This window comes from Diadema antillarum, unplaced genomic scaffold, assembly GCF_040938485.1.
Source record: "Diadema antillarum isolate AM-2024a unplaced genomic scaffold, OU_Dant_1.0 scf00000113, whole genome shotgun sequence".
In the NCBI taxonomy this organism is placed as follows: domain Eukaryota; kingdom Metazoa; phylum Echinodermata; class Echinoidea; order Diadematoida; family Diadematidae; genus Diadema; species Diadema antillarum.
Window position 1 is genome coordinate 902,282 of NW_027271002.1, and position 25,806 is coordinate 928,087.

Below are 25,806 nucleotides of genomic sequence, written 5' to 3' on the forward strand. Positions count from 1 at the left end.
TAGGAAGAGAGGGAAAGCATTGGGGGGGGGGGGGGGGTGAGATGGGGAGAGGGAAAGCAAGTCATGAAAGATAGAACATTATCCCACAGTTTGATCGGCAGACAGACAAGATAAAAGGAATGAGTCATTCACATATTACAATCAGTAATCAGAGAGGCGGTCTTTATGACTTTTACTGGTTGCATGAACCAGTGATGATGCGGACTCGCTTATGAAAAGAGTATTCATGTCTGACTGTTGGTAGTGGTCATAACCCACTTAGCAGCTGCCATATATTATTCAAGAAGATAATAAGATAGGTAGATACGGAGGGAGAGAGAAAAATAGCAACAGAGGGAAGGGGGGTGGGGAGGTAATGACAAGTATGGTGGAAAATCATGTATGGTGTCTTCAAAGTGCAGCGTAAGTCTTGGAGACATAATATAGAGAAGGCATTTTACTGTGTTAGTGTCAATGAAAGCAATACTCAATGTGACGTACACACACTGCCCTCACTTAACTTGAAGTGAAAGGCCGTTTCCGTCAGAATGCAGCTACGGTGCTCTCTAAACCACATCAAATTGACACCAATCAAACACACTGGGATTTCAGCTCCCTCTGAAGATGTTTGATAAATCAAGCTTTGTGTAGATGTATCCTTCCATTGTGTCCTGTATGCACTTCTTATCCCTTACTTCTTATAACTCAAGACTCTAGAGCTTGAAGGTTATATGCAAGCATCAAGTGAGGTTGCACTTTGTGGGAGAGGTTGGGGAAGTTTGAACTCCATGATTCTTTCAGGATCTCCCCGAGCTGAGATTATGAGGCTTTGTTTTCTGCTAGCATCTCATGACATTACATTGCATGGCTCCAGTCTCCTCAGCCGCTATGCAAGGAATATTTCCCTTGTGGGAGGGACTAATGTATATTAGACGATGAACCCCCTGTAATAAGATCTTCCTTTTTCAGTCCAGATTTTGGAGAGTAGCATTCAGGAATGCTTGATAAGGCAGAAGTTTTTGTCTGTCACTCAGACACAGAAGGCCCGTTCACATACACGGGAGAAAGTGCGATTTAAAAATCGATTTTCTTATCGCGATCAAAATTTCAAAATTTTTTCGTGTGTGGACAGAAAAATCTCACTAATTACCGCGATCCTTATCGCAATCCAACTTGCACCAGTAGTGCGATTTTTCAGAATAATCGCGATTATTTTGCTTGTTTACAAAATCAAGTCTCTTTGAATCGCGTGCGCGCGAAACTCTATTGGGACTGCGGGGTCAGTCTTCGGTCATGCAAGTTTCGCGCATGCACAATTTGGCCACTGATCGTTCTTTCCTTGCTGAGAAGTGCGATTTTTCCCTGTGTATGGGCGGTCGGGAAAAAAAAAAATCGAAATTTGGATCGCGATTGTAATTTCGATTTCCGTTGTGTGTGAACGGGCCTAGAGTTTACGCCTAACTAGCTCTCTCCTGAAAACGTTTCATCACAATGACATGTCAGCCAACCATGCCTGTATGCTGCTGGGTGTGTTTGACAGGTAACCAGTACAGTGACATTTAGATTTTTCTTTCTTTGTGGACAGTTTTGTCATCTGATGAAGATCTGGAAGTGTTATATGGACAACTCAAAAAAGAGAAAGCAGCCAGTTACTTTAAAACCATTTTTTTTTTTTCAAGAATGAAATTTTTTGCAATTTTCCAGTTGGGAGCTAAGATTTGCAGAAGTATTGTTAATGCCTGCAAACTTGTTTGTCTACACAATGCATTGAATGCTAGTGGCAATTCGCAAAAGTTTTATGCTGTGAATGTTTGTAGTTTTACGGTTCTCTTCTCAAACTATGTGCTTCACTTCATCGGCTGTGAACACTCTTATGCCTCTGGTTCAGCCAAGAGGAGAATTTATTCTCCATCGTCTCTCTCACATTACATGATGCCCTCTTTTAGCAATTTGAGATATCACTTAAAAGACATTATTTACCATTTGCAGATGAAACAAAAACCCAGCTTTAGTGCTTCAAAATAGTTCTAAAATGTGAGTTAGGGATAGAAACAACCACTGTAAAAATTTGAACCAGTATAATCGATGTTAGGTATTGTTATAAATATATACAAAATATGAATGATAGTTATAATAAAAGTGTTTTCAGATTAAACCATCTACAGTTTTGGTTTGATGAGAAAAATAGTGATATGGTGCATCTCCTTATATTTTAGGCTTCATTGCAAAATTTTTATATGGTATGATGTTTTGTGATACAGCTGACCTACATATATCATGCATCAAAAGTGATATCTTGAACATTTTTAAATCCCTGCTCCCAAAGGTAAACAGGACCTTTAAGCAGACTGTGGATACCAACTTTTTAAGTCGTGTACTCTGAGACAGTGTGAATATAAAGCTGGTTGTGCAATCTACAAGTACAACCAGTATGTAATCTGTACAGTTGACCTGATCTGTGGTGGAACGTTAACTTGAATTCGCTTGAAATCATGAGTTTTCCTGTTTATCACCATACACCATTAGTAGATGAATTGATCTGGAGTTTTGTGGTAGCATGGCGGATGAGAACAGGGAGGTGAGAGAGTCGTCTCTCCTCCGTGATAAGAATGATGAAGTCTCATGTCGCATCTTAAAGATGGCTGATGTTGTCATGATGAAGTAGACATCCTTTATCCTACCTGGGGGTGTTTCATAAAGCTGTTCTTAAAGTTACGAACGACTGGTGATCAGTTCTTGTGCTGAATTATTGAAATTCTGATAAGTATAGCACATCAGAACATGTTCTAGTCATTCTTAAGTCATTCGTAACTTTAAGAACAGCTTCATGAAACACCCCCTGATTGCTGGAATATTCATATTTCCCATGTCTGTGCAGAGAGTCTGATGCTAAAAGTGAATAGTATTTCCACTTGATAATGATATCCCATGAACACATTGATCATTGCATAAAAACCACAAAATTAGGTTGAAAATTTCTTTCAAAATGGAGACACACATTTGATGCTGTTTGCCTGCTTCTGGTTGTCTCTGTGTTTTGATGCCCTTCAGTAGCCATGTCTGTCCCTAGTCTCTTTTCTGAGTAGATCTCACTGTTTAAACATTAAAATGTCTCTAGGTGTGAGATGGAAGGGGGTGGTGGAAAGAAAACATTCCCATCCCTAGTCTGGGGCTCCCTCAGAGGGTGAAGGCGTTTGGCAGGCAGCTGAAAACAAACTCTGGTCCTACAGGCAAACAGGATGGCGTAATAAATAGCTTTGTCTACTCCGTCATAGCTGCAGTTATTTCTGAGACTCTTTATGATATACAGTCAGACAAGTAGCAGATAGATGGATACATAGATGGATAGATTGGCAGACAGACAGACAGACAGACAGACAGACAGACAGATAGCTTTTGGTAGATAGAGAGATAGATAGATAGACAGAAAAACATATAGACAGATAATATTGAAAGATAGATAATGTAGATCTATAGACAGATTATAAGCAGATAGACAAATAATATGGATAGATAATGTAGATTTGTAGACAGATAATAAGCAGATAGACAAATAATATATGGATAGATAATGTAGATCTGTAGACATATTATAAGCAGATAGACAAATAATATGGATAGATAATGTAGATCTATAGACAGATTATAAGCAGATAGACAAATAATATGGATAGATAATGTAGATCTATAGACAGATTATAAGCAGATAGACAAATAATATGGATAGATAATGTAGATCTATAGACAGATTATAAGCAGATAGACAAATAATATGGATAGATAATGTAGATCTATAGACAGATTATAAGCAGATAGACAAATAATATGGATAGATAATGTAGATCTATAGACAGATTATAAGCAGATAGACAAATAATATGGATAGATAATGTAGATCTATAGACAGATTATAAGCAGATAGACAAATAATATGGATAGATAATGTAGATCTATAGACAGATTATAAGCAGATAGACAAATAATATGGATAGATAATGTAGATCTATAGACAGATTATAAGCAGATAGACAAATAATATGGATAGATAATGTAGATCTATAGACAGATTATAAGCAGATAGACAAATAATATGGATAGATAATGTAGATCTATAGACAGATTATAAGCAGATAGACAAATAATATGGATAGATAATGTAGATTTGTAGACAGATTATAAGCAGATAGACAAATAATATGGATAGATAATGTAGATCTATAGACAGATTATAAGCAGATAGACAAATAATATGAATAGATAATGTAGATCTATAGACAGATTATAAGCAGATAGACAAATAATATGGATAGATAATGTAGATCTATAGACAGATTATAAGCAGATAGACAAATAATATGGATAGACAGACAGATAGATCAACAGATAGACAGATAGTACTGGTAAATAGCTAGAGATAGATGGATAGATAAACTGCCAAGCAAGTGATCTTGTGATCTGCTGTAAGAGCAACCAAATTAACATAAACAGGAAACTTTGCAACCAGCTTGATGAATGAGATGCTCTATAGCTGAATGTTAGAGAGAAATAATTCTCACCCAGACTCTTTTCATAGATCACTATTTGATTTAAAACGTGATGAGAATTAATTTCTATGTTTTTGTCCATTCCCATTTCGTCTGCATGATGATTAATTTACATGCCTTGGAGTCTTGCGAATTGATGAATTCAAGTGTCACAGCTCCCTTATGCTGAACGATAGTTTTAGTGGCGGTACATAATGGCATCTATCGAACAACAAAGATAGGCTAGTCTATTGTCAGACCATCATAGATGATGAATGATTTGATGCAAACTTCTAGACACATGCATCCACAGATATGGCACGGTGTCAATCTGCACACACACATTGTCATCAGATACCCATAATGCATCAGATACCCATAATGCATCAGAGCTGTCTCCACCCATGTCATATCAAGCCGTTGTTAGGGTGTAGTCTCTGTATGGTTGCCATGGTGCATGTTTATATATTTGCAACAACTTTTTTTTTTTCTTCAATGCTCGCAGACTCTGTTACACCCTTCATTGTTGTGCCAAAGTCAAAATATTTTCACATTACAAAAATAACTGCTTTGCATCTAGTTTATTGAAGGGGGATGAAAAATTTATTGTATACACTGTGCATTTGTTACGTGAGAAAAACATGCAGACTGTATGTGACCGTGCACCATAAATATTCATTTTTGCAAGAAAATAGGTGGGTGCGTACATATAAAGTCTCTTATTTTTCCTTCTATAAATAATAGTGGGACTGTATAACAAATATTTAGGTATCCTTGAATATGAATGAAGCTTTAGGAAGGACAGTGTTTGTCACTTTAGAATCTTTTTTTTTTCAGATGTGACTTTTAGCTCACTCAAATGGGGCAGAAAAGTGAGAAAAGTCAAAGTGAGGCGCCAAAGTAGGAGTGAAATGCTCTGATCAGGCATTGAACATGACTCTTTGTTTGAGGATTGTTGTTACTTTGTGTCTTCATTGTACAACATCCTCATGCAAGGGGAAAGTATATATGAAAAGAAAATTCCTTTCAGATAAAAAAACAACAACAACAAAAAAAGAACACACATTTGAAAGTGACAGAGTGCCATTTTACTCAGTTATGGGTGTCATAAATTGAATTAGTAAACAACAGAAAAGGCACAAAAAATGAGTAAGTTTTACTCAGAATACATGTATGTTGCATGTTTTACCCACTCACATTATGTTCAGCGTCGGAACATTGGAATATCTCTTTCTAAAAGAAATATTGAATATGGATATCACATGAGTATTAAATGAACTTCAAATGGGCTCTTTAAGCCATTATTTTTAAAAATACAATATTGTTTACACAGAATTATATTAACAGCAAGTTATAACTGAAGACAATATCTGCAAAAAAAAAAAAAATGAATTAATAAAACAAAACAAAACAAAACAAAAAATATTATGAGTAATAATTTGCTTGTTATACAGCTGATTTATTGTCACTTTGTTGATTTTTAAGCCACTTTGGGGTGATCATCTACTGGCCAAGGAGACGCACAGCCCAAGTTGATTTCAACAGTAGCCGACCAGTAATGAATGATTAGGGTAAATGACTATCAGCAAACTCATTATGATAGACCAAACCAAATTCTGAATCACCAGGCAAGCTTCATACCACACTAACTTTTAAGATGTCAATAACATTAGAGGTGAATTGTGTGATGTTCTCAGTTTGGATGAGTGTAATAATTTCTGTTATCTCAGAATGTTTACAAAGGAATGCAGCATCAACAGGAAGTTTATTGCCATGGTTGTGAATCATGTCTAGAAGAGTGAGTGAATGGAGTGTCCATTGAAGAGTTATGGGAGAGGGGCGGGGTGGAGGGGGAGGGAGGGAGCGTTAAATAATAAATAAAACCATTGATACCCAGAGTGTAGCCTCCCCGCTCCAAGAAAGGGTGAGAGAATGCATTCAGAGGGCTTGGTGGGGACGGAGCTATCGTAGTTAATTACACGCCAGGCTGGAATATTAATTTCATGATGGTAGGGGGAAGGGCTTCGCTCAAAGCGCCATTATGTACATTTCCTTTCGCTTCTGTCGCCATCCTTGCTGTCAGCTAGTCTGCAAATTCTAGACTCTCTTCAAATATCTGTAGTCTTGTGTCAAGCCTACCCAGGAATGTGTATTCATCCCTCCCTTACTCAGTTATTTTTTTAACAGTGTTATCAGCCAAACTGTCTTAATATTCATAAATGAAGAGAAATACTAAAAACTTGGCTATCAGAAACCATTGCTTGGACTCTTACTTGATTTTATTCGACATCTTTTGATTTTTGAGAGTACCATAGATTATATCAGTCTCTTTACTGATGTGATTTCTCTGCACAGAAGCCTGCAGAGTCTTGCATAAAGTCAGTAGGATGGTAAGAAGTCAAGAGTCTGCATGTAAGATGTGACTTCTGCCGAGATGAGGGGAAGGTTTATGAAAATGTTGACTCATTCGCAGTAAGTGAAAGGCAGAGCCTGAAGCGGAGAGGCTGCGTGAAGGGGAGTTAAGGAAGGATCGTGTTTGCAGTGCTCGCATGCCGGCTGTGGTGAAAGCGTAGATATTTACCTGCCATGATGGATGTATCTCCCATACTTATTGCCTCCCAACCGTCTCGGTGCTAGATATGACATTTTACATTCTGGCTGATGGAGACGCCTTGTTGCATGGCTAAATGGCATGAAGCAGAGAATTAAATGTGCCAAGAGGTCCTTTGATAGCAAGATACAGACCATTGCATTCTCTCTACACCATTTTTGATCTCCCAGTATGATAATCATATTGATACTGACACTTCAGATTAAGCTTAGGGCCAATTTTACAGTTTAGCATTTGAACACAAAGTTCTGTCATTTTCTGTTTGCTTTTTCATTTGCATTTCATCGTTCAATTATAAATCATAAAGATAAAACTTATCGTGGAAAAGCGTATTTCAATTATTCATGGTATTTCACTGTCCATACATAATGCCTTTCTGGACACTATTCTCTACTACAGTAGCGATTTCCATGTAGTCTTTAATGTTCATGGGTGTATCCCAGGGAACCAAATGTCATTTCCAATACATCGTTTTCTACGTAGAAGGAGATTGGCTATGTATCAAGCCATATGTGGTCTGTCTCTACTCAGATCTAACGTTTCTTTACAGTCTCGTTTCATTTGGGTTTTCTTCATCTTTTCAGTGCTGATGGCCAGTGAGATGGTTGTCTGGTATTATGTGTTTTGAAAATAGTTTCTTTCTCTTTGAGTTCTGGAATAAACAGACAGTCCTTCCCTCATTTCCATATTCACTGGCAAGCATGTATTGATTGACCATCGATTTAAATTCATACATTCAGTTTTCCTGTGTCCTTCTTAATTGCTCTGTTTCTCACTGTGTAGCATACAATAGCCATCCTCATCTATCTACTCACTCTGTTTAGAGGCAGGTGTACATAAAATGGTGTATCAAACCAGAGTTGAGAATATTGTATGTCTGTACTGGGTGGATGTTATTATGATAATAAGCGTGAACAAGGAAGGCATAGTAGAGCGAGTGCATTTGAAAGTCTCATAGTGTGAAGGGATGGTTGCCATGACTACCAGCTCTCTCTCTCTCTCTCTTTCTGTCCTACCTCCCAGCCCAGAAGTGTGAGGGTGGGGTTCTGATGGAATGTTATGTAATGAATACCCACCAGATTTAATTAAAGAATCAATATTCAATGGTACAAACACCTACCTAGGAATTTGACTTGTGATTGTGAAACTGGAATAGAGGATACAGTGAGAGTTTTTGATAGTGTTGCATAAAATGGTATCCCACCACTCTACATGCAGTCTGCGAGAACCAGAACCTGAGATGCACAGTTTTACTGGGATATAATGATATCTCATAATAATGCACTCTGTAGTTTTTATGCACCTTTATGATACCCTTGAAAGATATAATGTGATAGGTGGACAAAGATATAGTATGTAAAAATATGGATTACCAGGGTGTGTTTCAAATTTTGTATTTTGGAGGGAGATCAGTTATGTCATCTAGTCCCGATCTTTTTCTCATCATTTCCAGACCTATTATGAGTTTAAGATCTACTGAAGATAGTGCATTGATTCAATAAGGATGTGTATTTATAGTGCATGAAATGTGATAACATTTGGCAGTATATGGGTAATGAGAAAGTGACTATCAAGGAATGAACATTGGTTTTATTTTTTTACAGACTCACACAGAAGAGCAGTCAATATAAAGTATTATGGATCTCTTGGTAACATACATGTGGTTAATTATGTGATTCGGTGCTCCTCATTGATGAGGATATTGTTGGCATTATATTTCCTTTGATATGATGGACTGGGTACAAAGTGATAGTTCCACTTTCTTCTGTTGTTTAGGGGGTCGGGGTGGTGGTATGATTTAGATAGTCTTAATAAATCAATCTAAGAGCTTGCTTGTTGTATTTATCTTTATGCTTATTTTGGCACAACTAAAGATGTGATAGATTGTAATGGGCAAGAAAAGACTCTTTGATTAGCTGGATAGTGTGTGATATAAGAAAGTGATAGCCTTGTCAGGTGGATTAGTCTGAGAGATATATTGCCATAGGGATCTATTTAAGTCCTTCAGACAAACGTTTTGACAGGAAGATTTTTTTCAAGTTTGAAGGAAGTAAGAGTACCAGGGGATTAGAGCTGTTTACTGTAAACTAATGGTATTGTGACAATTGAGAAGAACATTTGGCTGATGAAAGGAGACAAGATAAGTGAGGCGTAAATTGGCCAAGCTGTCTTGTCTGTTACCTTGCATACTAAGATCGCTCCAAGGCATGGATTGTAGAACTATGGTGAGGATTCCTTTCATTGAATCACGCCATTTCTTCAAATCTGACTTCATGGAGCTACCATTGGTTTGTATGAAATCAAATGAACATAGTCTCATGCTAAGGTCATTTTATATCATCTTTTAAAATCATACTTACAATAGTTTGGGAACTACTGGCCAGTCAGTAAAATCTCAGCATAATTTTATTCCACTGTTGACGTATAAAATTTCAAGCATATCACGTCTGTAAGTGTCGTGCATTTCTTTCCAAAGCAATTCTTGATCTTGTCATAAAATGCAGTGTGCTGCAGTTTGATATTTGTTTTTTAATTGAATGATAGAACTGAAAACCACAATAAATACTTCTTTAATGTCAAATGGAATATCACACTTCTATTGACGTCTGAGAGGTGAAGATTCATTTTAGAAGAGGAATGTATGAAAAATGCCACATTTTTTCCCGTTTGGTCCTTGAGCCGACGAGGAAAGTAATCCGAATGTCGCCAGTTTCCCCCCTTACCTGTGAGGGCCCCTCGCTTTTCCTTCATGTCCGCATGCAGGTGAGAAGCGGGGAGTGATGAGTAATGGTGAATACCTGACGAGAATAATCAATGAGGGGCCATTGCATGCTGGGAAGGGGCCTAGTCTGGTGCATTCAGACTGAAGCAATCCACTTTTGATGAGGTGTCATACCTCTGGTCTCTGTTACTGTATTACATTATTTGTGGAGAAGATGCCCCAGTCTTAAGAGGGTTGCATATTATTTGCATGATGAAGACTTATTGACCACAACCTTTCACCTGATAGCACCAAATGTAGAATGCAACAGAATTCATTCTTGTCATCGTCCAAACTGTGTTCTGCTCTTGTTCATCTATCTGGCAAAGAAAAATAGCAATCACAATTAACTCGTTAAGGACGGGCTGATTTTGCTATAACATGCATTTCCCATAGACACTTGCCAGAGTATACTTGGGACTCATCCTCAACGGGTTAAGGGATTGGCAGTACCGGTACTCAAGTGAGCAGGAGATATATTGATCCATTTTCAGAAGCAATGTCTTCTGGACCATATTTCACTGTGATGGGGCCTACATGAATATTCATGTGATTTCTCTGTACTCGAATATTCATGAACTTTCCTTTTCCCGGTCTCACTCAGCCTCTAGTAGCCTCCTTGTATTTTGTGATGCATGATGCTGTTGAGTGTGTTTGCTGGTTCATTCCGTCTGGCCATGAAATGAATGCTGTGGCTCGTTGTAATTATAAACCAGTCCTAGAATGCTTTTTCTCCAAGCTGTTCATGGAGAAAGAAGGGATGACTTTGAATCTTGAGAGATGGAGGTACTCCCTCGGTGATTTGGTTGTCTCCTGGCTCAGTGGTAGTCGGATGTGAGCTCATCACTTCAGCTTGCACTTTTTTCAGTTATAATTGTTCAGTAGGTTTGAAGATAATGTTAGAAATTTAGAAAAAAAATGTGAGGTTGGGAATATGTGTAGTGGCAGAACACTGAAAATTCATCAACTGTCTGTTTTCACCATCCGTAAAACACATTTTCTCTGTTGGGTACTTCAAGATGGGGAAAAACAAAAGGAAGCACCAACCCAAAACCATGTTTTGTTAGCTCTTTGATAGAAGACTAGCAGTAGCCATGAGCCAAGAGAAAGGTGTGTAAAGAGCTCTTGGGTAATGGACTGATACCGTCCTCTCTTCCTCTCTCTCTCCATCTCTCCTTCTATCGATCTCTCTCTCTATCTCTCTCTCTCTCTCTCTCTCTATCTATCTTTATCTCTCTATCTATCTCATATTGCTTGTCTCATCTCTGTTGTGAATCTCCCTTCCCACAATGCATCTTGTCTCGTGGAGTCCAGTCATCGAGAGGGATGTGCCCTGGCTGGGGATGTGGAGGGAGTGGACAGATGAGACCAAATAATGAGGAATACTGTGCATGAATATAGAGTTCCAGTTCTCACATGAATATGAAGGGATGGGACTATGGGCACTTTAAATATATTTGACCTCCGTCAGTTTATGACTTCATGAACATGATGTGAAAAAAAAGAAATTACTCGCAGACAATATCGTCAGTTGAGAATGATAAGGGCGTTAAGTTGCCACAAAACCCATAGTGTTCAAGACCACTTAAAGCCCTTCTCATTCTCAACAGACGATATGTTCAGATACATTGTGGCATTCACAGCTTGATTGAGATGTTATGGTTGAATTTTTGCATTTGACCTTCTTTTTTCTCTCCCCCCCCCCCCCCCCCCCCCCCCCCACCCAAGGTATGAAATTCAGAATGCATTTCATTTACATCTGGTTGGTTTGTCAAACTGTCACAGACATTGGACTTGAGTCAGGTGGAATTGTTGATGTAATCAGAACAGATGAATATTCTATGATTATTTATGACTTGTAATGTGTGAGGAAGGAAAGGTCTGGTGTGACGTGTTGTGCTAACATGGAGGATCTCCATCATCATACGAGATTGAACCAACGAGGGGCGTGAATTGAGCTGGGGGGGGGGGGGGGAGGGTTAAGAGGCTCAGGAAACCATCTGCAGACTTTGTGAGATGGTTGCCATCGGCAACAATCCTTCTCTCCCTGCTAATATTGTCTTATGAAATGTGGTAAGGACTCTGACTGTGCTACCCTTAATTCCTTCTTACATGCAAATAAATGCTTTCCCCCCTAAAGGTTCCATCAGTCTATCCCCATCTTACCTGTTTGTCTGTCTGTCTGTCTGTCTGCGATGTGTCTGTCTGTTTGTCTGTCTAGATCTCTTCCTTCTCCGTCCCTGGGATCTGTCTTGAGTTGTGGCCCCCAGAAAACTTAAGCAGATTGGACTGGCGTTGCCTGCTTCCATGATCCCTGACATTTGATGTGGGGATTTTATCCTGAGTAAATTGAAACATTAGATTGCTTCAGGAAAGGCTCAGCTGTGGAGGGCCATTTAGGACAAAATGTCTGCTTTAAACATGAATGCCTCAAGGCTTATGGTGCAGGCTTTTCTTAATAAGCTCACAGTTTTCTATTGAAATCATGCCTGTAGTTCTTGGGAAATGGGGAGGAGGAAATCTGACAAGATCTCAGAAGAAATATTAGGAAAGATTAAAAAGCATTTGAAACCCAAACACACGTTTCTGACTGTTACAGGTATGAACATGTCAAATAACAGTGATTCTTGGAACCTTTTGATATTGTCTAAACTCCTGCCTACTAGCCTGCATGTCTACATGTAGAAAATACCAGTGATTGGCTGACATGTTCCTATTCCTATGAACCCCTTTTAGCGTTAGGTCAAAATGATTAAGTGCGACCTTCTTCTCGTGGCTGCCTGATGACTTAAAAGCAGCATCAAAGTTTGACTGTAAATGAAGCAATCTATATTCCGTCATGCTGTGATGCACCTGCTCAAAGCCCCTCCTTGACTGCCACGGTGATCTTACAACGACATGAAAACCAATGAAGACATGTAGTCACGGTAACAAGTGTGCAGGGATTTCTCCACTCTTGTGAACTTGATGGTGATCAAGGTGTTATAAAATGCATGACATTAGAAGCAAATCTTGAAGGGCGGTAAAATTCAAAGACAAATTGTGTGCACAAGTGTGATAAGAGGAAAACTGCTTGACATGGAAATATTGTTTGCTCTATAGTGTTTGTCATGACTGTTGATGCAGGTGATCTTCACAGAGTAAATGGCACTTTCTACAAGGGAACAAATATGTGAAATTTGATGATAAAACTAACTTTAAAATAATAACCAGTTAATCATGTACTGTAATAACCAAAAATATTTGTGGCTTGCAATTTTTGCGAATTGGAGCCAACACGTTTTTTTGTGTGCCATGAAATAGGTTAGACAAGAACTTTCACATGCATTTTACTTTCGCGAATCTTGACTCATGCAAAATTCACAAAATTAAAATGCAGGTGAAAATGTGTTGCAAAATTTGGAATGTGCAAAACCAACCATTGTAATATAATGCATACTACTAAAACAAAATTACCTTTAACGCACTGAAGACTGGCCCCAAATATACTCGGGCAGGTGTCTATGGGAAATACATGTTGTAGCAAATCAGCCTTTCCTCAAGGGGTTAAGGGGAGATTCTTTAATTGCAAGAGGAAGTGAAGAGACAGATCATCTTTCATTCAAAGTGATGACATGAATAGTTTGACCGTGGAAAGATGTAGCCTTGACCATGAAGTATTGATCTCCGAAATCATGTAATAATGGTTTCCACGGCGAGTGGTGTCGTACTGGGACCGCATCCTCTCTGACTCCGGTATACAAACCATCATGTTCCTTGTCAACGGAGGATGGAAAACTCATCAGGGCTAATGGAATGAATAGTAATTAGGGAGAGATGGTGTAACAGGCATGTATGATGGGGGATGGAGGGATAGGAGGAAGATGGAAAGAAGGATTGGAATGAATAGATCAACTGAAAGTTTGAAAGGAAAACCAATTAAAGAATTTTATCATGCTTTCTTAAATCCTTTAGGATAGGATGCTATTTATAAGAATGAGAGAGAACATATTTTAAGTTGTAAGTGGTGTAGAGAATGAAGAGAAGTACATGAACCTCACAGACCGTGGCTTCTGTGCATTTTCATGCCATTTTAGGTTAGCTGAGGTTGATGATGGATATTTCTGAATGATATGAACAGGAATTATGATAGGTTAACTAAGAAAACATTTCTATGAGATAGTGATAGCTTCATCATCAGTAGATGTGAATTGATATTTGAAATTAAAATTTAATAACATTTGAAACTCATTCAAATTATTTGCTTTATGATACATCAATGTGTTTTTTTTTAAAGTGAATTTTTCCTTTGTAAGTTTCTGTCTTGTTGCAAGTAATATTTTTCTCTGTGTGACCCGTATAAGATTTAGATTAAAAATATCTGATCAGGGGCTAGGTTTTACTGTTTCATTATATTAAAGAAGGTGATGTAGATCCGTTAAAAATTGTTACAATTAAGTAAACTTTTGTAAATGTTACCACATTTTTTCATAAGATGAATGTTTAAACCATGAGTATGCCATATGTCTGTATTAGGACAACTGTACATCTAGAAATGAAGTTTGATTTTAATGTTTTTTTTTCCATTATTTATTTATTTTTTTTTAGGGTGGGGGGGGGGGGGGGAGGGGAGGGGCATGAATAGTGAAGAGGTCCTCCACCTGTTATCCTGTGGAAAGTAATCTTCAGTAACTTTTTGATGACTTTACTTGTGCATTGTTAAAGAAAGGTTCCCTTGTCTGATCAACAAACATGAAACATGCACATCATGTGAAAGCCCCAGGGTTCACTACATGTAACTCTCTAATCATTGAATATATCTCACGAGGGGTTTAGACTTCCTCCTCCAGAAGTTATCTTCCTTTGTTTAATATTTTGATAATGGCTTTATTATGATAAGAGAGGAGAAAGCCTTATCATGGACATCCAGGGATGTGTAGAACCCAAGGCTGACAAATGCACTTTCATTTGACAAGCACTCAGACATATCATACAGCATGAATACCTGAAAGGATACTCAAGGTTGATAAGAAGCTGATAGAGATAGTGAGAGATTCAGACACCAGCAAAATAAACTGGTGAATTGGTGGATACAGTATCAGAGTGAGAGATAGATGTAAAAAACCCAATAAATATGATATGTAGAGATGGATAACAATCTAAATAAAGGTATAATAAGACAGGGATGAAAAGGGATGGAAAAGATAGATGTAGATAGAGATATATCAGTAAAGAGAAAGAGGAAGAGATGTGGTTAATAGGAAATTAGAATGAAAACCAACCATGATATCAAAGAGAGAAAATAACAAAGCTCTGTACAGACACTGAGAGACGAACCATACCTAGTGAATCCATTTACAAATACAGTACAAGGCTTACCTGAATTCACACTGCAGAAAATCTGCAGTTTTTCAAATATTAATCTAATTTTGTCATATGATGGGCAGATTAATAAATTAAATTAAAAATGCTGATGAAGTGAGCTTGTTCCTTGAGAAGGAGAAGAAAAGTGATCAGCGAAAGGAAATAGGGTTTAGATCCGAGTTGGCAGTCTAAATTGCTTGTCTGACTCGGTGTAGTGAGTCTCATTTGATTGTTAAGTGACTTGCGTCACCTGTACATGGTGGAGTAATGTGCCTGAGACTGTAGAGAGGACCAGCCATGGGAGGGAAAGAATTTAATCTGATTATATCAGGAGATTTTCTCCCCTAATGTCAGAGGTTGCTGTCTCTCTATATGTCTCATCTTCAATGTTTCCTTGATATGAACATTTAGAGTTCTCCTCTCTCTCAATTAGATGAACACTTCGAACATTCCTATCTTCCTCTTTCTGTAACCGCTTGAAATAAACACTTTTACAAATCTCAATTTGCCATTCATCCATCTCATGTCATATTTCGCTCGTCAAAATCTTGCCATCTATTGCCTTTTGTCTTCAATGAAATGTGGGCTTGCTCTCTCCCCTAGTCTGTCGTGGTTGTGATGAGAGCAACATTATTAATTACTAGATTCTTGAAAATAATTTCATTAACAGGAAAATAGTATTTGGAAAATATATTCCCTCTTGCATTCACTCAATGTCTGTCTATCTGTTTGTCTGTCTGTCTGTCTGTCAGTTCATGATCTTTACTTATCGTAGTTTCATGAGGTTTTCCAGTGGAATGTCTTCTGCAGAAACAACCAGTAAACAGATATCAAATTCCACTTGTTAAATTAGATTTGGAAGAGGGATGAAAAAATGAATATTAGAGAACTTACTTTGTGTTAGGTGTTTAAAATTTAGGCTAAATGCCTTTGTAAACTAACTCCTTGAGTATGAAAACTGTGATAATTTTGCTTTTGTGACATCTGATATTGTGACAGTCTTAAAACCAAGATACAACATAACGCAAGATAACCATCACCATTAATGGAATGTTTCCTTCATAGCCATCTAGAAAGCACTATAACTCATCAATCATGTTCGTACAACATAACATTTCCATACTTTCCCTGAATGCCAGATGTTCTCTTAAAGACATTGTGAAACGGAAGCAACCTTTTTTGCGAGGCAATTTGTGATGATATCTGAAGCAATATTAATGGGTTTGAAGCTATCATCTGAGAGAAGTAACCTGAACATTTGCACACTAAACCTGTAAAGCTTGCAAACAGCTTGAATCTCCAAACCCCATTTTTTTTTCCACTCTGCAAATATCATTTCCAGAAATGCATGCCGCTAAGTCAATTTGCCCTAGATGGAGCGTAAATGACATTAAACGTGACAACCATCCAAGATTTGTTGACATGATGGTAGATCAAAGGGAAGAATTGAGGTTAAACACTGTATGGAAATACCAAACTCCTGGTGGAAGGTGCTCTACGTGGGAAAAATATTTTATGTGCTCCACACTCCAGCATCTTAAAGGGGCATTCCAGACGATTTCATAATTTCACATCATGTAGTTCATAAATTGACTCCATGTATAGATCTCAGCTGTACAGCTCCATGTATAGATTTGTGGAATTTATTGTAGTCCTTGACTGGAGAAATCAATACTCTGAAATACCCAAAACAATGATACACTGAACACGCATGATGACATAGGAGCCTCACATATTTCAGAAATGTACCAATGTAATTCCATTACAATACCACTTGCGTAACAAGTTCACCTGTGTAGAATTCATTCATGTTTCTTCATTCTCTTGTTCTGCTTCCTTGAGCCCTCACTCATGCATTCTTTTGGTGATACTGCCATGTCATCATCCCTTGTCATTGTGATTTGTCCGATTTTGAAAACATTCTTATTCCTCATCCAAATCACTATAGCAATGTTCAGACATATTTCTAGTCGGAGTAAAATTTTATGGCTCTGCAATTAAAATTCAAATTGATACTTATCTTACCACGACCCTGTGTCCACACGACGGTCGTGGAAAGAAATTCCGACCAATTTACCATGGCCTTCATGGGGATCACCACGGAGGATCGGTGTAACTTCCGGAAGTGGTAGCGCCGCGCACTTCGCCATATGATTATTTTTTAGCAGCGGCATTTGCCTTCTCCATTTTTTTTAATGAGAATTTCTGAGCGCTAGCTTCTTCGTCGTGATCGGCTAGGTTAGAATTGTACACATTTTGTACTGCATGCACATGTGTACTCGCAAAATGTCAACATTGCGATTTGACCCCGGAAGTTTTACCTAGGTCGTACGGTATATAAGGTCACAGATACTCCGAGGGCTTGTCCGCATGGGCAATTTACTCCGACCGGCTAGTCGTGGTAGCGAGATACTCCTGAAAAAAACAACCGGAGGAGGTTACCACGACCTTGTTCAGACGGGCACTTCTCCAATCTTTCCTCCGACCATCCTGCGGCCAAGCTTCCTGCGACCCTTCCTCCTAAGTTACTCCGACCAAAACTGCCTTCGTCTGAACGCAGCTTTTAAATTCTGAAACTCTGTACCGAGTATATCTGTATTTAAACAAATTCATTTTGTTCAAATGTTAAAGTCTGAAATTCATCTGGAATCCTCCACAAATTTCTGTTTCGTATACATCCTTGTCCATTTTTATACTAAATGCTAATAAAGATATTTCTAGTGATTGAGATGATTATGCCTAATGGGGTCGTAAAGTGGCATTCTTTGTTACTAGTGTATGGGATGGATTCATGTTGCTTGCTCGCTACAGCTCTCAGAGTGTCGTAAATCCACACCAGCATCACTGAGAAGGGTGGTAGGAAAGGGCGTGGCTGGTAGGCAAAGGGTGTGGCTCTCTGATTGGAGGCAGTCTTGCCTTGTTCATGAGAGGAGTCTATGTCGGAAGTCATCTGTGATTCTTTATGGTATCAACTGCTCTGTGAAGAGCAAGCAGATTGTCCCTGTCTGGTGGCCTCGTGTGTTTAGGGATTGCCATTAGGCACTCCACCTTAATGGAGGTTGGTAGTCGGTATTTGCTAATCGATGCTGGCAGGAGGAATCAGACCAAAGATATTGGATGGGATGGAAGGAGGAAATGCCAAAAATGAAAAAAAAAAAAATGGACATGCCATACTGTGGCAGGGATGGGGAACTTATATTTAATGCAAAATCTAGCCTCAGAACTTGTGGATCTACATCTGCGTCTGAAGGTGTCGGAAAGGAGATGGGAGGGATTAGCTGATGGGAAGCAGAAATGGGAGAGATATGGAGAATACAGATGAAAGGGTTTTGGGTAGATTGGAGAGAGAGGGAGAGGGAAAGAGATAGATCAGGGGTGGAAGAGAGGGAGAGAAGAGAGAGGGAGAGAGAGAGAGGGAGGAGGAAATTAAATGAGGGAGATAAAAAAGATGAAGGAGATTTTGGGGTAGATGGACTGTAGACTGATAGAGGGATAAGATAATAGACACTGGCGGACTGTTAGTTTAGGGAATGAGGCAAGAGGAAGTAATAAGAGAGAGAGGCATGGAAAATATGATAAATAGGTGAGTGAAGAGAGAGAGAACCTTGCATACTGAGTTATAATTCATCCATACGATGCTGTCGCACTTAAGGTGAAATGCTGGGTGGCATTGAGTCGCTTTATTCGAATCATGTACACAGGAAATAGTGCAGAGCCATCAGTTTTTACTATCTCTCTCATTAATGAAGACCAGAATAACATCTACTTCATCACAAAGTCCTGCTCTGCCTCCCAAAATGACTTATATTTTACCCCCAAGGGCAGACTTAAACTTCCTCTGGAAAGCACTTTGATTGCAATTACAAAAATGTGGCTAATATCCGCATTAAACAATCATGGCAATGAATAAATCAGAATTACTCAGTAGTGAGAATTTCTCAGTGCAGGTTGAAGCTGAGTGTTTTGTTAGTCACCATGACTATGACTCGTTTCCATAGCGACGCCGCATTACTCATCAAGGTCCAATCACGTTGCAATGCAGCCAGACTTGTGGTGGATGAGAGCAGAGATGCTGGTGTAGTGAAGTGATGGTGTATGAGTGGATGGACACTGTCGGATGTGATTCATATCTAGATCATTGGTTTGGTATACCTCTTCAGTTAAATGTCAAGGGGTAGTGGTGGGGGTCATAAAGAGATGACATGGTTTATAGATAAAATGAGTACATTGCAACACATGTGATGCAACATCAAGTTTGTAGAACATCAAGAATGTGTAACAGTTCATGACACTTGCTCCTGTGATAGTTACTCCCATGAAATATCTGCATGCTAAGCCAGACATAAATTCCACCCACACACATAACCCTAGCCCTTATCCTCATCTTCTCATCAAACTAAACCTGAAACCCTATTACAACCCTAACCCTACGTCCTTCAAGGAGAAAATAAGACCAAAGTAATAGTCACAGAGCAAATTTTGTGTCACCTGTGTAACATCAAGTTTGTGGTCAAAAACTAGTGTGATGCATCAATTGGAAATTAAAGGAATTCAGACCAATTCTCTGTAAATGAACTCTTATTGAAGGCTAGATTTTGATCTAGGGAAGCGATATATATACAAAATGATACCTTGAAAAAAATACAGCTTTGGAATGAGTAGTAAACATGAACTTATACTTCAAATTGTAGTAATCTCTACTGGTTTATTGTGGGGAACCTTGAAGAAATAGAACTGCATGGAGTTCAGCAATGGTATAGTGGTATAAATGGAATGGTAAGAAATGTGTGTAATGGACAAGGGAGGACATTGCCTCTATGATGGCTTTCATCATACAGCCAGCCATCTGATTCACTGGCTGCGGCCTCACTGATGGTGATTCAAATACATGATCCTCTATGATGTGGTGTAATGCGGAGACAGTTGCCATGGCAACGGTGATGATCATGGACTATTGGGGCTTATGATCTGTATAGATGCTTTACAAAAGTCTCTTCTCCTTTCAAGCCTCCTGTGTGTAGCAGACATCGGCAGAAAGAAGAAAAGGTCACCCGTTCCCCAAGACACGAATATTACGCCAGTTTGCTGAGGCACAGAAACAGAGCTTGAAATGACATGTTTGAACGTCATGTATGTAGCGAACACTTCACACACAGTGTACACATGCACACATCCTTGTGAACTGTGTGAGAATATTTGCCTCTAATCAATACCAGTACTCCCCTTGTGCCGTGTTGAATGTCGTCTGGGCACGCCAGACTCCATGAATGCAATTACGCAGTTCAGCCATTTTTCTCTCTAGAGATTTCGAGACCAATTTTTATGATGGCGTGATGAAGGTCAGACAAAGGATCTTCTCCTTCTATCAAAGCCTGCCCTCTGTTGATCCGTACATCTCATTTTGTTACATCCTTCCCAGTGGAGACTAAGAATGGATGATTATCATTGATTGCTCTCTCTGAAGCCGAGTTGATTTTAATTTCATTGAAATCCTGGACAAGGTAGATTGGTCGTCTTGTGTTGCCGCGTTCATTTTCCTGGGTAGCTCCAAGAGAGCAATTTGCAGGGGCTGACCTTAAGAAGGTTTTATACAAATACCTATGTAGTGATGTGTCAATCATAAGCCTCATTTTCTTCCGTGGTAATTATCTTCACCTTAGCATTATATGGTCATTTCCACTTCAGTGATTTCTTGCATGAATGGATGGTACAATGACTGACCGGTTTGGAATGGGTCAGCAAGTCTTGGCCCTTTCAACTCTGCCATCCTTACTGCCATGTGACCCATAAGGTCCTTCTTTATAAAAACCCACAGAAACCAGGGTACGTTTGTGCCACATTGATGCTGTACTACTAAATATTTCTAGTCCTTAAGAGAGATCCAAAGATTCATCAGAGTTCATTCTCTAGAATATCTTTAAACAAAATTCTTGTAAATTTAGTGTGAGGTGCCTTCGAAAGAATATATAATTCTTGTAACTGTCTATAGTAACTGGTAAGAGGTGCCTTTGAAAGAGTATCTTAAAACATAATTCTTGTAACTTTTACTATATGAATTGCCTTATCATGACTGACATGTTGTATATTGATATCAAGATTCTTATTCTTATGGTACCTGTCATCTGTAAGTTACAACTCTGTAGATTTATTATCAATGCTAGGAGAAGGCTAAAAATCCCAATGTCCCCCCTCTCCAGGCTTGTACTACAAATGTGCTTCTTGGAGTTGTCAAATCAAGTTGTGTGTGCTCTAAGAATGAAAACTGCACAGTTGTTTTGTGCATCAGGTCAGTTGCAGTGGATTCCACTTTCTCAGTATTTTGCTGAGGGTATTTCTAGGAATATCTTGATATTTCCCCCAAAAGATATATCTGTATTCTAACCAAGTCCAGTGAGTGTGAAAATTGGAAAAATCTCCAAACCATGAAATATGCTGCATTAAGAGAATCAAAGTTGGCTTTGTTGTCTTGAAGGGTGATCCTGTAGGACTAACCCAAACTTTGAACTTACCAAGTACATAATGTATGTAGAGGTGTTGTGACTAATGAATGGAGCCAAACATTGTTGTATTGTTTTATTGTTGTATGCTGTACCTGGGAATGACATCATGAATCTATTGTTTTAAAACAAGTAATTAATGCAGTGATATCAGTGCTTGATGAAGAAGAGGAAAGAGTATGTTTTTGGATAAAACAAGACTAGAGGGCTTTTTACACTTGCAAATTTTTGCTTAGTCCCGTACCAAAGGTGGGGCTAAGGGGGGGGGGGGGGGGGGGGGGGGGGGCCTTAGCCCCACCATTGGTACCGGACTTTCCTTAGCCCACTTTCTGTTTACACTTGTTTTTGCCAAAGTGGGCTAGCCCCACCGATAATCCCGTACTATCTGGCCCTGCAAATAGCAGGGTTAGCGCCGCAATTGCGGTGCTAACCCCGCAATTGCGGTGCCAAGCAAGCGAGTGTAAACAGAACGAAAAAATAATCCGGGGCTAAGCGGCGGAGACGAAGTCCGACCCCCACTGACCAATCAGAAACAAGGTAATCAAGTGCTGCCGGTGCGTGCGTGTACTTGTACAGTACACAGCGTAATCATGAATATTCATGTGGTTTGGAAAGTACGGGACTAAGAAATACGAGTGTAAAAAGGTCAGTTTTCTTCTTGGCCCAGGACATGAGCTTAGTACGGGATTTATTGGCGAGTGTAAAAAGCTGAAAAAATTGTTATGGGACTAACGATAGTCGTGGGTCAGAGAAAGTACAGGGTTAAGAAATACAAGTGTAAAAAGGGCTTAGGAGTACAGTAAAATGAGAACTGAACAGACTTTTGAATTTGCCTTGTACTCTTGTGGCCAATCCCTTAACCTCAAATCCACAGAGTTGAAATATGAATGATTTATAAGATAAAACAATGATTACAATCTCTTGTTGGTTGCTTAGAAATTGAATATTTCCTTTCCAAAGCAGGGATGATGACATTCCTGTGATTTTTGTAGAAGGATGTAGAACCATGTAAACAGATGGATAAAACTGTGAAACCAGAAATGTTCACGTGAATATTAATTTTGTGAATTTCACGAGAGCCAAAATTCATGAAATTAAAATGCATGAGAAAGTTTTTGTGTACACTATATGTCTTGAATGACAGTGGCAAATTGTGAAAATTTCATGCCACGAAAAAGGCCAGTGGCTCCAATTGTCAAAAATTTCATGCGGCGAAAATATCTTACTTTACAGAAGGTATAAAGAGAGCTGGTAAATAGAGAAGGCCACTTCAGCAGCAAGGATATGACGATCCCTGATGCAGTACGACACCCAGGCTCTTTGCTTCCCTCTCAATCTATATTCACTTGAGCCTCACTAATCCTCCCTGCCGATGAAATATATATGTGGGTGAGAGCAGTAATTTCTTGTTGCCATAGCAACCCTTCTCATTGCAATGTTTTTTTCCCCTCAACGATGTATGGTAGAGGCGTTCTTCGTGGGGTTTCTCCCCCTCATTCCTTGAAAAGGGTTAGGTTGGCCTGAGTATGGTGCAGTGGTGAATAATTCACACTGGTGCATGCAGTGGTTTAGGGATTACTGTTGAGTTGAGGGGTGGGTGATGGTATCCTAGTAGTGGTGTACAGCTACAAAGGGGGTGGGATGGGGTGGGGTGGGGTTGGGGGTAAGGCGTGTGGTGCCAAGCATGATTCCACTAATGGGACTCTTTGCTGATAAGAGGGACTTTCTCCTCATTTGTAATCACGAAAATAACTTTTCTTCCCCCTTTTTCTTGACATGGGGAGGGGTTGATCTGGGAAGTGAAATTGTGTGTCTGTAAGAAGAGAGAGGCTATACGTCATGTGGGGATAGAGTCAGTTGGAATTGCTAATGAAGAGCCGCATGTCATGCATGCAGAATGGAATGAATTCGTAATAACTCCCTGTGGTGGAGGAGAGTAGTCTTTGAGCAACAGACCCTGCCGAGTAAAGTCTGTCATAATTTATGACGTTTGATTAAGGTCAGTTAGACTTAACATATTACAATTTCTGCCAGTGTATAGCTCTGTCACATCTACACCTCTGAAAGGGAGCACTTTCCAGCTACTTTATGATTGTGATAAACATCAATAATTCCAATCGAGTCTGTAAAAAGACTATTACTAGAAGCTCTATGATGCCGAGAAGGAGAATTGATAAAATGTATGATGAGCTTAGACTAATTTTAATTGAGATAAAAAGCTTGTCTGTCCTGTACCCTTGACAACAGAGGGAATGCAATTTTCATTTTCTGTTAATGGTGCCCCGATAGAATCACCTGCACAGTGACCACCAAACCCATGGTGCGTGTCATTATAGCATACAATGACATGAGCAGACAACTGATATTGACCACTGTGAAAAGGAGTGGGGTCTGGAGTAGCACTACATATATTACTGATGACAATCCTGTTGATATTTTGTGTCTGTTTACTACAATATTTGAATTGACGACTCACAAATCTTTGAGTAAGAGAAACTCTTCACTTTGCATGTGGTGGACGTTGTGGTTTTTTAGCTTCCAGAATATATAAACCATGTAAATTTTTAACTGAGTCTTCTTTTTTTTTCATGAGTGTAATTTGCATTCATGAGCTTCTCAATGTTTATTTCAGATTTCTGATTGTGAGAGTAAGTGACAGAATTCACTGCATGAAAGTGAAATTCTATCTGAATAGTAATTTTATGATTTTTTATCATGTTAGTCAAAATGACAAGGTCATTTTCCACATATCTTTTTTTTTTCTCTCTCTCCATCTTAAGAATGGTCATAGATTCAGACCAGTTCATGGGATAGGCTTGTGACAATGAATTTATGTGATGTGGTTTCACGGGTACACATTTCTACCGACATGTATTTAGTGAGCACTCGAACAAGTGAGTGTAAAGTCTGATTGTGTTCATCAGTTGAGGTTTGGTGGAAGACTTTCATGTAGCATAGGGCCTGCTGATATCATGATAACACAAAAAGCAAAATTATGACTTGGTTGATTTCAGTTCCTATTCCAATCATCATCAGAACTTCCTCTTATATTTTTCTTTGAGGAGCTTCTGTTCAACAAGGATTTAAGAACGTAAAGCAAACACTATAGGCAGTTAGAAAACATTAACAGGCATTATTTGCCAGAGGACAAGTTGACAAATAAAATACATAAAACTTTCTCTGAAGAGATGAGGCATTGCATTTGAAATACATTACATTTGGACAGATTTGATGTTTTTATTCAGCACTCTTTGTCTGTTTCTTGAAGAGTACAACAGGAGTATTAAAGCATTCATCACATTTTATTTATTTTTTAGTGAAGAATTTGGATGTAGTGTGGATGTATTCCTGACATTGTTGTGCTGTGTTTTGTCAGAGTTTGGAATGTTAAAATGAATAGGTAACATACATGGTATGTGGATAACAAATAGTTAAAAATCTCCTTTTAAAAGAGTCTTAATGAGTCTGAGAAAAATGCTGTTGTCATGAATAACCAATGAATATATCTTTCTTTGTTTTCATTCAGGCTTTGGCTGCAGGATCCTACGACCCCTCCTCTTCGAGAGTTGAACTCCGGGTGGCGCTCTTGCAAGGCTACTTCAGTAAGTACGCGGACATGGTCTCTGGACAGTGGGTGACAGACACATCGGCCGAATTCACGTCTAGCCCCGCGGAGATTCTCAAGTATTGCAGAACGGTAAGGCGAGATTTGAAACTTTACCTTCCTCTTGTATAAGTCATTTAATGCATTTTCTGCTTCATATTACATGTGAATTTAGCTTTGAAATACCAAAAATATGAAGAATTGAAACGTCATCACATTAATGTGTATTTGGAAACATTCTGGCTCCCAGATGAGATTGGGATGTGATAGTTGATGCCATGAAGGTGTTTTTCTCTTCCTAGCGCCAAGAAGGAATGAAGTAAAGGGTTTACCCTTTGTACAAACCAACTCCCAGAGAGACACATATCTACTAGTATGTGATATTTTGTCAGCCAATATATTCAGCATTTACTCCGATATTGGAGACATGTACCCTGGTCCTCAGCCACTAAAGGTCACCCAGAAAGCTTGCAGCAATAGTAATAATA

At 38.9% G+C, this 25,806-nt stretch overlaps 1 protein-coding gene across 1 annotated transcript in view; it reads left to right on the forward strand.

Moving 5' to 3' along the window:
• Positions 1-25,806, forward strand: part of LOC139719701 (amyloid-beta precursor-like protein) — a 90,492-nt gene that overhangs the window by 29,270 nt on the left and 35,416 nt on the right. Inside the window, exon 2 of the mRNA XM_071631098.1 lies at positions 25,241-25,411. Within this exon, the coding sequence (XP_071487199.1) occupies positions 25,241-25,411 (171 nt within the window). The remainder of the gene's footprint in view (positions 1-25,240; positions 25,412-25,806) is intronic.